Source organism: Pipistrellus hanaki (genome assembly GCF_964339955.1).
Source record: "Pipistrellus hanaki genome assembly, chromosome: 19".
Taxonomy (NCBI): domain Eukaryota; kingdom Metazoa; phylum Chordata; class Mammalia; order Chiroptera; family Vespertilionidae; genus Pipistrellus; species Pipistrellus hanaki.
In genome coordinates this window covers 5,883,291-5,895,530 of record NC_140521.1, presented here as the reverse complement: position 1 = coordinate 5,895,530, position 12,240 = coordinate 5,883,291, and the positions used below count along the sequence as shown (strand labels likewise).

The 12,240-nt window shown below is 54.1% G+C and overlaps 2 protein-coding genes across 2 annotated transcripts in view; both read left to right on the top strand.

Annotated features, from left to right (window-relative positions):
* SVOP (SV2 related protein) overlaps window positions 1-11,477 on the top strand; it is a 32,866-nt gene extending 21,389 nt beyond the window's left edge. Inside the window, exons 10-16 of the mRNA XM_084868173.1 lie at window positions 612-685; window positions 2,761-2,837; window positions 4,967-5,074; window positions 5,749-5,860; window positions 6,980-7,061; window positions 7,864-7,953; window positions 9,939-11,477. Of these exons, the coding sequence (XP_084724299.1) occupies window positions 612-685; window positions 2,761-2,837; window positions 4,967-5,074; window positions 5,749-5,860; window positions 6,980-7,061; window positions 7,864-7,953; window positions 9,939-10,145 (750 nt within the window). The 3' untranslated portion in view covers window positions 10,146-11,477. The remainder of the gene's footprint in view (window positions 1-611; window positions 686-2,760; window positions 2,838-4,966; window positions 5,075-5,748; window positions 5,861-6,979; window positions 7,062-7,863; window positions 7,954-9,938) is intronic.
* TMEM119 (transmembrane protein 119) overlaps window positions 5,910-12,240 on the top strand; it is a 183,290-nt gene continuing 176,959 nt past the window's right edge. The window contains exon 1 of the mRNA XM_084868217.1: window positions 5,910-5,916. The gene's annotated coding sequence lies outside the window, so the exon portion shown is untranslated. The remainder of the gene's footprint in view (window positions 5,917-12,240) is intronic.

The window sequence follows — 12,240 nt, the reverse complement described above, 5'->3', positions numbered from 1 at the left end:
CCACCTGTGGCCTGTAATATTCCCCCCCCCCACTTTTATTTAAGTAAATAAGCACTTCTCAAACTGCTATTAAGAAAAAGAATGTTCATTAAATACATCGAAGAAGCATACAATCAGTCATAGAATATATATATTTTTAAAAGAGAATGTGTAAGGCAAAGATTTGACAAGTTAGCAAATTACATGGCATTGGCAACTGGGTCCTTTAGCTAATCTGTCCCTTGGCAAATGGCTTTTGGTGATCGATTGGCGCCTTGGTTTGTGTCCCCTTGGGGGTGAGACGTGATATGGTTGGACACCCCTTTTTTCTGCTCCCAGGCCCATGAAATTACCTAAGAGGTGTCAGGGAGCCCAAGCCCAAGCCCAAGGGGTCTGCTTCCCAGCTCCCGGATTCCAGGTTGGGGTGGGGGTTCAGAATGTCCCCATCCTTGGAGGGAACCCTGTGGACATTGCTGGGGCCCGGCTGGAGGGCCACATTGGCCGCACTGGGCTGGAGATTTGAGTCCTGGGTCCTTGCAGCCTGAGCATCCAGCTCACGAGACACCTCCCCACCAGCCTCCGGCCACCAGCCGGTACCCACGCACCTGCCTGTTTTTTTTGTCTTGACACAGGAAGACCGAGGCAAATTGCGGGACCTTTTCACGCCCCATTTTAGATGGACAACCTTGTTGCTGTGGTTCATATGGTAAGAGCCGTGTGTTGACGCGTGGATCCCCTTCGTCTGTGCCCTGTTGGGGGAGGGGGTTTGTTTGAACACAGAGCACAGGGGGCGTTTTGATCTCGGGCAGCGTCTGCAAAATCCAGGGGTTTGGGCCTCGCTTTCCCGACCGCTGTCGCACCCAGATAGCGCCCAGACGGTTATTTTCCCGGTTGTTTTCTTTCACGGGACTCACTTCTTACCCAGATAAATGCATTTGAAAAGGAAACTTTATATGTCTTCTTTAAAGGAGAAAAAAAACAAAACAAAAACCACACACACACCTTAATTTCAGGCCATAGATAGAAGCTCTCTTAGAGATAAACGCAGTGAGCATTGCCAGGTTGATGGCTTGCCAAGGCGCTGAGTGGCTGTACTGAAGAGATAGAGAGGCAGACAGAGCGGGAGGTGCTGAGGACTCACTCACATAAGTAACTCATCACTCGAGACAAGAGATACCATCAAAAGAATTGAAAGGAAATTGAAAAGGGATTTTTTTTTTTTTTCTACAATGAGACTTCATGCTGATGCTGTAATCAGTTCCCTGCTCCACTCATATGGCCTTGGGTACCACCCGTGGCCCAGGGCCCCTAGTTTGGGGAGCATGGATTTGGTGGCCGTGGGCATTCTTAGAACGTTCCATCCTGATCACATTCTACTTTTCTTTCATTTTCTTTTTTTTTAATCTTTTTTTTTTTTAATATATATTTCTTTGATTTTTCTACAGAGAGGAAGGGAGAAGGATAGAGAGTTAGAAACATCGATGAGAGAGAAACATCGATCAGCTGCCTCCTGCACACCTCCTACTGGGGATGTGCCCGCAACCAAGGTACTTTCCCTTGACCGGAATCGAAACTGGGACCTTTCAGTCCACAGGCCGATGCTCTCTATCCACTGAGCCAAACCGGCTTCGGCCATTCTACTTTTCTTAATCACAAGGGCGAGGGTGGGGCTTTTAACGCCACAACCAGTCCCATTTCAGCGGTTCTTCCAACTCTCTTTCTGCCCAGTCGTGCACACAACACCAACAGTGCAGGCCCTGGGCCTGGGTCAGGCTTTGTGTTCTGTTTCAACTAGTTCTCACCTTTCCAGTTCACCTTTGAGCAGGGGTACTAGTTAGCAGAGGCGGGGGAGGGGATGGAGAGAAGGGTGTCAGTGAAAGTGGTTAATTGTGGGGAGGAGGAGGGGGAAACTGTGATAATATACAGAACGGGGCCCCATTTACAGAATTCCACATACAGAACTCTAACCCCGCCTTCCTGAGAGCTGGATCCATTCACCAAGCACTTGGGACTCACCTACCGTGTGGCCAGGCTGTCGGATTGTTAAAGGCGTTTGGAGGGGTTCAGAGCTGAGGGGGTCTGCCTTTGAGAGCACATGATTCTGTTGAGCCGACACTTAGACGAACACAGAAGCAACGAGGTAGACGCAATGTCGAATTCACTGCGTTTGCCGGCACGTACTGCAGCCCAAGGAAGCGGATCAGTGGCGTCTGGTGGTGATGGGGTTCCCACATACTGCACTGGATGAGAATGTTCAGCCCTACAGACTCGAGAATCCATCCGGGTTCTTGGGACACTCTGGAATGAATGAATCGCCTCGTTCTGACCTGCGAGCCGAGTGAATTCTGTTGAGTCCACCCCTGTACGGGGCACACAGCAGGGGTTTAATACGTGACTGGTGCATCGATTCAGCTCTCGGGAATTCGGGGAGAGAGTGGGAGCCCCATTCTGTATATTATTAAAGCTTCTGTGTCGTGTCGTCCCGCCCCCTCCCCTCCCCCATCCAACAGACCAACTCAACCCAGAAGCCCAGACAGGTGTCAACGCTGTGCTTTCTTCTAAATGTTGGTCCCCCTAATGGTGCCCCCTGTTGCCGGTTGAGTAAACAGCCTCGGGGGCGGCATGTCTGTGGCAGAATCCAGCTCTGGAGCTTTCAGAGGACACAGGGTGAATCCCCGTTGTCACCTCACTGTGGTTTGCACCTGCCTTCTTCCTGCTCAGGGGCCCCAGGAAAGCCCCCAGAGGCCCAGTTCTTTCCCTCTCTTGCTTCCTTCCCGGCAGGTTTTCCAACGCGTTTTCTTACTACGGATTAGTCCTGCTCACCACGGAGCTCTTCCAGGCAGGGGACGTCTGCAGTAGTGAGTATGGCAGCCGTGGACCAGTTACACACGCACACACGCACACACGCCCGCGCCCACCCCAGGTTCTGCCCTCACCGGGCCTGGCCTTGCACAAATCCCACTGACTTGACCCCACCAACTCCAAGGAGAAACTTTGTGCAAAATCTGAGCCTAGCCCTGACCGGTTTGGCTCAGTGGATAGAGCGTCGGCCTGTGGACTGAAGGGTCCTGGGTTCGATTCGGTTTCTAACTCTCTATCCCTCTCTCTTCCTCTCTGTAAAAAAAAAAAAAAAAAAAAAAAAAAAATCAATAAAATATATTCTTTAAAAAATCTGAGCCTACACTATCTTGGCTGTGGTTTTCAAGATGCTGAACAGAGATCTTGACAGCCCTGTCGTTCTAGAAGTTACTATTTTTTTTTAATTAAAAAAATAGTTTTATTGATTTCAGAGAGGAAGGGAGAGGGAGAGAGAGATAGAAACATCAATGGATGAAAATCATGGATCGGCTGCCTCCTGTAGGCCCTCCACCCACGGGGGATGAAGCCCACAATCCTGGCATGTGCCCTGACTGGGAGGGAGTCGAACCATGACCTCCTGGTTCATAGGTTGACACTCAACCACTGAGCCACGCCGGCCGGGCCAGAGTCATACCTTACCGAGCTCCGTGAAGTACAGCACTGAGTCGAACCACTAGGACTCTGTGCACATTAAGTCTGAGAACCAGGTTGGAGCTCAATCCTGGCCATGCAAGAGAATCGCCTGGTGGAGCTTTTCAACAATGCCAGCGCCAGTCACACAATGCCCAGCCCAATGTAATCAGCATCCCTGGGGTGGAGCCAGGCATTCGTGGGTTATAAAAGCTCCCCAGGCGATTCTGTTGTGTAGCTGGAGGTGGGGACCGCCGGACAAAAGAAACGAATAAAAAGCTACGTCTAGATGCTGATGCCCGGGCTTTCAAATCGCTCAGTCCTTAAGAAAATACTAACTTCCTAGCATTGAGCCCAGGAGGGGGGATCGAGGGGTCAGGTTCTGGCTGGTCTGCGGGACTTGCCCAATTATCTTTTTCGGTGGTAAGCTGCTTTCATCGTCCCTAATAGTTTTGTTTATTGGTATAAGGATTTAGTGCGATGGCGGAGTCACATCTCACTGCGGGGGGGTGGGGGTCTAAATGAACTGCTCGGAGGAAGCGGCTCAGTGGTAGATCTGGAGTTTGGGGTTGATGGAGCATAATTGCATGCCCCTCACAGTGGACCTGCTTCAGCCAAGCAGCGGGTCCGGTGAAAGGTTACATAGCAGGGGTTGGCAACTCTCTTATAAAGGGCCAGAGAGCGGGGAGCCGGGAGGCTCGAACACCATAGCAGTGAAGCAGCTATGGGCAATGTGTAAAACCTTATTTGTGCACACAGATTTGAATTTCATGTCTTTTTTATGCCAATGAAGTCTTCTTCTCTCTCTCTCTCTTTTTTTTTTTTAATATATATTTTATTGATTTTACACAGAGAGGAATTGAGAGGGACAGAGAGTTAGAAACGTCGATGAGAGAGAAACATCGACCAGCCGCCTCTTGCACACCCCTCACAGGGGATGTGCCCGCAACCAAGGTACATGCCCTTGACCGGAATCGAACCTGGGACCCTTCAGTCCACAGGCCGACGCTCTATCCACTGAGCAAAACCGGTCCCGGCTTCTTCTCTTTTAAAAAAAAAATATTTTTTAATTGATTTTTTTTTTTTAACAGAGAGGAAGGGAGAGGGATAGAGAGCTAGAAACATCAATGAGAGAGAAGCATCGATCAGCTGCCTCCTGCATACCTCCTACTGGGGATGTGCCCGCAACCAAGGTACATGCCCTTGACCGGAATCGAACCCGGGACCTTTCAATCCGCAGGCCGATGCTCTATCCACTGAGCCAAACTGGTTTTGGCCTCTCCCCATTTTTTGAGGAGACGGGCACTCAGAGAGATGACGCTATAGAATGCTGGTCGGGAGTCAGACCCGAGTCTGTCTGACTCCTGAGGCTGGCTGGGCGCTTTTCACAGCATGCCAGCCAAATCAGACTCTGCAGAGAAGGAGGTATGGGGAGCAGGGGCGTGGACTCCAGACGCTGCACGTGGCTGATCCTCTCCCTCTGCCACCCACCTCCCAGTTTCCAGCAGTAAGAAGGCAGTGGAGGCCAAGTGCAGCCTGGCCTGCGAGTACCTGAGTGAGGAGGACTACATGGACCTGCTGTGGACCACCCTCTCGGAGTTCCCAGGTGAGGGGCGGACGCGTGGGGAGAGAGAGTTAGAAACATCGATGAGAGAGAATCATCGATCAGCTGCCTCCTGCACACCCCCTACTGGGTAGGTGCCCGCAACCACAGTACATGCCCTGGACCAGAATCGAACCTGGGACCTTTCAGTCCGCAGGCCGACGCTCTATCCACTGAGCCAAACTGATTTTGGCAAGTCACAGCCTTTATTAAAAAAGTAATAATAATAAAATTAAAAAAAAAAATATATATATATTATTGATTTCAGAGAGGAAGGGAGAGGGAGGGAGGGAGAGAGAGAGAGAGAGAGAGAGAGAGAGAGAGAGAGAGAGAGAGAGAGAGAGAGATATCAAAGGATGAGAATCATGGATCGGCTGCCTCCTGCACGCCCCACATTGGGGATCAAGCGTGCCCCTCTCTGGGAATCGCACCGTGACCTCCTCGTTCACAGGTTGACGCTCAGCCCCTGAGCCGTGCTGGCCGGGCAGTCACAGCCTTTTCTAACCTCGCTCAGAAGTGACATTCCATCACTCGTGCTGTGCTCTCGCCCCCGTTAGAAGTGCGTCACTAGGCCGGCCCCCTCTCCAGGGGGCCGCACAGGGTGTGACTGCCAGGGGCTGGGGGTCCTCGGCGGTCACGCCGGGAGCTGCCCGCCACGGTGCCCTGCTCCCTTCCAGGTGTCCTGGTGACTCTGTGGATCATCGACCGCCTGGGCCGCAAGAAGACCATGGCGCTGTGCTTCGTCGTCTTCTCCCTGTGCAGCCTCCTGCTGTTCATCTGTGTCGGCAGGTGGGTGTGACACCAGCCCCCTCTGGCCAGCAGGCGGATGGCTCTGGTCCTGGGCAGTGGCCTGTGGCGTGTGAGACAGAGATTGCACCCACGGGGGTGGGGGTGGGGGGTCATCAGAGGCTCTTGGCTCCCTGAAAACTGACCCAAAGATCGGACCCAAAGTTGGGGTCCTTGGTGTGGGGTTTGTCCAGGTTCTCCTCCAATACCATCACACTTATTTATTTTTAAAAAAATACATTTTATTGATTTTTTTACAGAGAGGAAGAGAGAGGGATAGAGTGTTAGAAACATCGATGAGAGAGAATCATTGATCAGGTGCTTCTTGCACACCCCCTACCGGGGATGTGCCCGCAACCAAGGCACAAGCCCTTGACCGGAATCGAACCTGGGACCTTTCAGTCTGCAGGCCGATGCTCTATCCACTGAGCTAAACCGGTTTCGGCTACCATCACATTTAGACCTTTGATATTATCTCCCAATAAAATCATGCATCTAGCCTGTTGGATTTATGCATGGGTTTAAGATGGTCATGTGTCCCATGGAACTATTTTAAATCGGCCCTGTTTTATAATTCCCTTTCTGGCTCAAAATATGGAAGTGGCCGGTGCCTCTTCGGACCTGTGAGAGGCCCCAGACAAAGCTTGATGAGGAATCTGGGCAAGGTCTGGATACAGCGTAGAGCATGAAATGCTGATATTCTGAGATGGTTTATGGGAACAACAGAACCGAAGGCTGGGGATCAGGATTCTCCCTAAAAATACTGAACGGAAGTTTATTTTCCTTGGCTCATTTGGCTCAATAACCCGCCGTACCGGGTCCTTCCTGGGCGTCTGATTATTTATATCACTTCTCCCCAACCTGGGCACACAGATGTTTCTAGCTCTCGGCCTGGTGCTTTGGAGAATGAGAAACATGGAAAAAGCAGGCCTTCGGGAGGGCACTGGGATGTGAGTGCCCACGTGCCTGCATGAATTATGTTGGGTGGAGGTGGGCTTTGCCAATTGCTGGGGTGTAAATTCTGCCTGGGCAGATAGGACTGCGCAGAAACAAGCTGACAGAAAGAAAAAAAAAAAAAAATACCTGCTGGTCCTTTTTGTTTTGTTTTTCCCCTCCACCCAGAACTATGCTCACGCTGTTACTCTTCGTCGCAAGAGCGTTTATTTCTGGAGGCTTCCAAGCGGCCTATGTTTACACACCTGAGGTAGGAGGGGTGTGTGGGAGCAGCGGGGCAGGGCGGGAGGCACAGAAATGGGACCCCCTCTGGCGGGTGGAGGCCAGGGAGGGTGCTAAACCCCTCACAGTGCACAGGACGGCCCCCCTCCCGGCCCCACGGGGACGGGCCCCTCCTGCCATGAACCGAGGCGCCCTGTGAACACTTCCGTCTCTCTGCCTGAAGTGCCCTTAACACCGAGACCGGTGAGTGCTTCAAGGTCGGCTAGTGGGAAGTGGCAGGCAGGACAGTCCCTGGACCCCGAGCGGAGCTGCTGGCGGAGGCTTTGGCGGCCATTGAGGGGGCGCGAGGACCTCCTTGCTGGGTTCCCACCCGCAGCTCAGCCTCTCGCCTTCTTTCTCAGTTGAATTTTCTAACTCCTTTGGGGTAAGAATCTTTTTAAAAATATATATTTTATTGACTTTTTACAGAGAGGAAGAGAGAGGGATAGAGAGTTAGAAACATCGATGAGAGAGAATCATCGACCAGCTGCCTCTTGCGCACCCCCTACTGGGGATGTGCCCGCAACTAAGGTACGTGCCCTTGACCGGAATCGAACCTGGGACCTTTCAGTCCGCAGGCCGACGCTCTATCCACTGAGCCAAACCGGTTTCGGCTGTGTTAAGAATCTTTACCCCCAGTATTCCACCTCTTACTGGGGTCACCAACGCCTGAGGGATTCACCCTAACGCCAGGCCGGCCCACCCTTGGGGAGTCAGTCCGTCATTCCTGAGCTGGGGCAGCAGGAGGGACCTGCGTTTACTCGAGGCCACATCCGGGGGCTGTGTTTCAGGTGTACCCCACGGCGACCCGAGCGCTGGGCCTGGGCACCTGCAGTGGCATGGCGAGAGTGGGTGCTCTCATCACTCCGTTCATTGCTCAGGTGGGTGTCCCCCCAAATACGGAGGGGGTGGGCGTGCCAGGAGCCAGCGTGTGGCAGGCAGCTACGATATGCCGAGCCCTCTGTGGAGCCCTCCGTGTGCCTTATTGTATTTCATCCCGACCACCCATCTTATGAGAAAAGAAATACGGCTCGCAGATGGGAAAACTCGAGCTCAGAAGGGTCACGGGACTTGCCCAAGGTCACACAGCTGGGAAGTAGAGAAGCTGGGGATCGAACCCAGGTCTTTCCCACGCAGAGGACCCCCTGGGGCGTCATAGGACTTGGCCAAAAATAACTTGGATGGAAACATGATTCGTGGGAAACGAATGTTCCCGCCCCTGGTTTCCAAGTTGGGTCATTAGATGTAATTGTAGAATTTCGCAGCCTGATGTGTATCTTTAAGCATTTCAATCCATTTTCAGGGATTTAAAATATCTATTGTTGCAGAAACTGGTTTGGCTCAATGGATAGAGCGTCGGCTTGGGGACTGAAGGGCCCCAGGTTCAATTCCGGTCAAGGGCATGTACCTTGGTTGTGGGCAAATCCCCAGTAGGGGGTGTGCAAAAGGCAGCTGATCGATGACTCTCTCTCATCGATGTTTCTAGCTCGCTATCTCTCTCCCTTCCTCTCTGTACAAAATCAATAAAATATATAATAAATAAATAAATAAAATATCTATTGTTATTGATATCAGAGAGAGGGAGAGAAATAGAGAAATAGATAGAAATATCAATAATGAGAGAGAACCACTGATCAGCTGCCTCCTGCATGCCCCACGCTGGGCATCGAGCCAGCAACCCAGGCATGTGCCCTTGACCGGAATCAAACCTGGGACCCCTCAGGCCACAGGCTGACGCTCTATCCACTGAGCCAAACCGGCTAGGGATCTTATTTTGAAATATCTTTACTTGTTACGTATCTAATTCATTTTCTCCCTTTTTAAAAAATGGAGACAAAAGTTGTATCCCACAAAAAGCGGGCCATTTTACACCAGCAATTCAGTGGCATTGAGCACATTCCTTATGCTGGCAACCACTCCCCCTGGTTAGTTCCAAGACACTCTCATCACCCCCAAAGCTCTGTACCCATGGAGCAGCGCCTCCCCACTCCCCACGCCCCTCTCCCGGCAGCCCCTGGCAGCCACCCCCCGCAGTCTGTCCGTGGGGCCTTATCTGTTCCGGAATTCCATGCGCCGGGAATTCCAGCACGGGCTGGCGCCGAGCAGCTCTGCCTGCGCTGCTGTGTCTGGCCATTGTACGTCGCTGCTAACTAATACTGGTTGAGAGCCTGCCATGCGCCCGCCCCGTGCCAAGTGCTGCCACGGTATCTTCTCATTAGGAGGCGGACACTGCCCTCGTGCCCATTTGCCAACTGCAGGAAACGAGGCTCAGCCCTGCTGCGATTTTCCCTGGGCCGCTGAGCTAGGTGCGGTGGTCGGCAAACTCATCAGTCCGCAGAGCCGAATAGCAACAGCACAATGATGGACATTTCTTTGGAGAGCCGCATTTTTTAAATGTAAACTTCTTCTAATGCCACTTCTTCAACACAGACTCACCCAGGCCGTGGTATATTTTGTGCAAGAGCCACACTCCAGGGGCCAAAGAGCCGCCTGTGGCTCGTGAGCCGCAGTTTGCCGACCACGGAGCTAGGAAGTCAGCAGAGACACTGCTCCGGGAGAGAGGGTTGAAACAAGGAATCCAGACGCTTGGGCCTGTTGGGGTCTGGGCTCAAATCCCAATCCCATTCTTCGTATCTCCGTGAACCTGGGTAGGATACTGAAACCCCCTCTGAGCCTCAGTTTTCCCCTCTGTGAAATGGGGACAGGGAACTTACCTCATGGAGCTGTCATGAGGACTAAATGGGACAACCAACACGGTGCTTACAACACGGGGTTATCAGTGTCGTCTGAGCGGTGGGCGGTCCATTCGGAAAGGATGCTCTCACGGACACACATCTTCTCTGCCCCATCCCCCCCCCCCCCCCAGGTGATGTTGGAATCCTCCGTGTACCTGTCGCTGGCGGTTTACAGCGGCTGCTGCCTCCTGGCCGCCCTGGCCTCCTGCTTTCTGCCCATCGAGACCAAAGGCCGCGGGCTGCAGGAGTCCAGCCACCGGGAGTGGGGCCAGGAGATGGTGGGCCGCGGGGCGCACGGGGCAGGCGTCACCAGGTCGAACTCGGGCTCCCAGGAGTAGTGACCTCGGGGGAGGGCTGAGCTGGTTGGTCTTCGAGGCCGCGGAGCGCGGGGAGCTGGCGGCGCCCGTCTGGGGCACCGACCGTCACTGCCGACACCGAGAACTCGCCCACGAGCACAACCTGGACCCCGGGGGCTCCTGTTCCTGGGGAAGCCCTGGCTCCGGGGGAGGTTCTGGATGTGTTGGAGGGGAGGTTTGTCCACCGCCTGTGGGTCTGCATGGGAAAACTGCCACACCGGGGACCCTGGCAGCCAGCCAGGCTCCGTCCGGGGTCAGCCGGCCACACCCGCGTGGTGAGCGACAGCCAGAAGGTCTCCATCGACACCGTCCAGGCCCCGGCCCCCGGGAGACCTGCCGCCCACCAGCCAGACCTGGTCGGTAGGTTCCTCCGACCCCCAGGCGCCCCGGCTTCCTTCTCTGAGCTCGCAGATGACGCGGGGGTGGCCTGAGCAGCTTTTTCTCGGGTTTGAGAAACACTCCATCGGAAGGGGCCTCTCGGTGTGCCTCCCCGGGCGGGGCCCGACTCCTGGAGACTCTGGCAGACGTACCTGCATTTGACCTTGAGCCCACGTGCCCCACCTGGCCTCCTTGGGAGTTGCTGTCCCTGGTTCCGGGGGACCCCAATGTGTCCATGGGGACCGCTGGGCTTGCGCCGGACGGCAGCCCGGGAAAGCTGTTACCCCAGGCGTTGGGGACCGGGGCCAAAGAGAGGCGAGAATCAAGCCCAGAGCCAAAACAGGGCCCTCCCGCTCGGAAGCAGCGAAGGCCCCGTCGGGGCTGCTTTTGAGGCCCACTCCTTGGTCAGGCAGATTGGGGGGGGACTCTTGGGGAAGAGGACAGTTACCTCAGGTCTCGGCGTTTTGGACGCTGAGCTTGGGCGAACGGAGAGAACGAAATGATGCTTCGCCAACCGCCCCCTCCCGCTGGGGTCCGGGGACAGGGATCCTCTCCCCTGGTTTCTCTGCCGCCCTTGCTATCAAGGCTGGCTTGGTCTCTGCACAGAGACCCACAGCGGGGGTGCCACAAGCTGGGGAGCCATGGGGGGCGGGGACCCAGGTATGTGAAACGTGTACATTTTCAGAGGAAGAGGAGGAAGGTCCTTTGGGTTTGGGGTTGGCCTGGGAAGGAAGGGCTGACACCCACCTCCTGGATTTGGGTCCCAGGAGCCTCTTGCCCACCCGGAAGGCAGGGGACCTAGGAGAGGAGGGAGGAAGCGGCTGGGTCCCAACCACAGAGAAGCTTGACCCTCTGCCTGGAGGCATCTGCTTGGCGTGAACATTGTGTGGAAGCCCAATGTGTTCGTTCATCTCTTATTAAAACATGTTGGCCGTAGCCCTGGCTGGTTTGGCTCAATGGATAGGGCGTCAGTCTGCGCACTGAAGGGTCCCAGGTTCGATTCCGGCCAGGGGCACGCGCCTGGGTTGCGGGCTTGATCCCCAGTAGGGGGCGTGCAAGAGAAAGCCAATCAATGGTTCTCTCTCATCATTGATGTTTCTATCCCTTTCTCCCTCTCTCTTCCTCTCTAAAATCAATAAAATATATCAAAAACAAAACAAAACAAAACAAAAGAAAACAAAAAAACATGTTGGCCCTAGCCAGTTTGGCTCAGTGGATAGAGTGTCAGCCTGTGGACTGAAGGGCCCTGGGTTGGGGGCGTATGGGGGCGCATGCAGGAGGCAACCAGTTGATGTATCTCTTGGTCTCCTCTCCACCACCCCCCCCCCCGCCCCCGTCCCCCCACTCTCTCTACAAATCAATGGAAAAATGGAAAAATACCCTCGGGTGAGGATAAAAGACATGTGGTGATGGACATCGCCAGGGACGAAGTCTGTCCGTTTGTCATAACGTCCTACTGACAGTTCACGCCTAATGGCCTTGCCAACTCTGCCCATGCAGGGCCATCTCAGCGCTCCCATGTGCTCCGATATGACCATCTTTCCCGGGAGGGGGAAACGCGGTCCCGTTGGCCGCCAACCTCGTGACTCTGGGTCTGTCGGAGGCAACACTCCCTCCCAGCGGTGCGGGCGATCTCGCCAGGCGCAAGTCCGAGGTGGACTACAAACAATCCAGTGTCCCTGGACTATAGCGGCTGCTG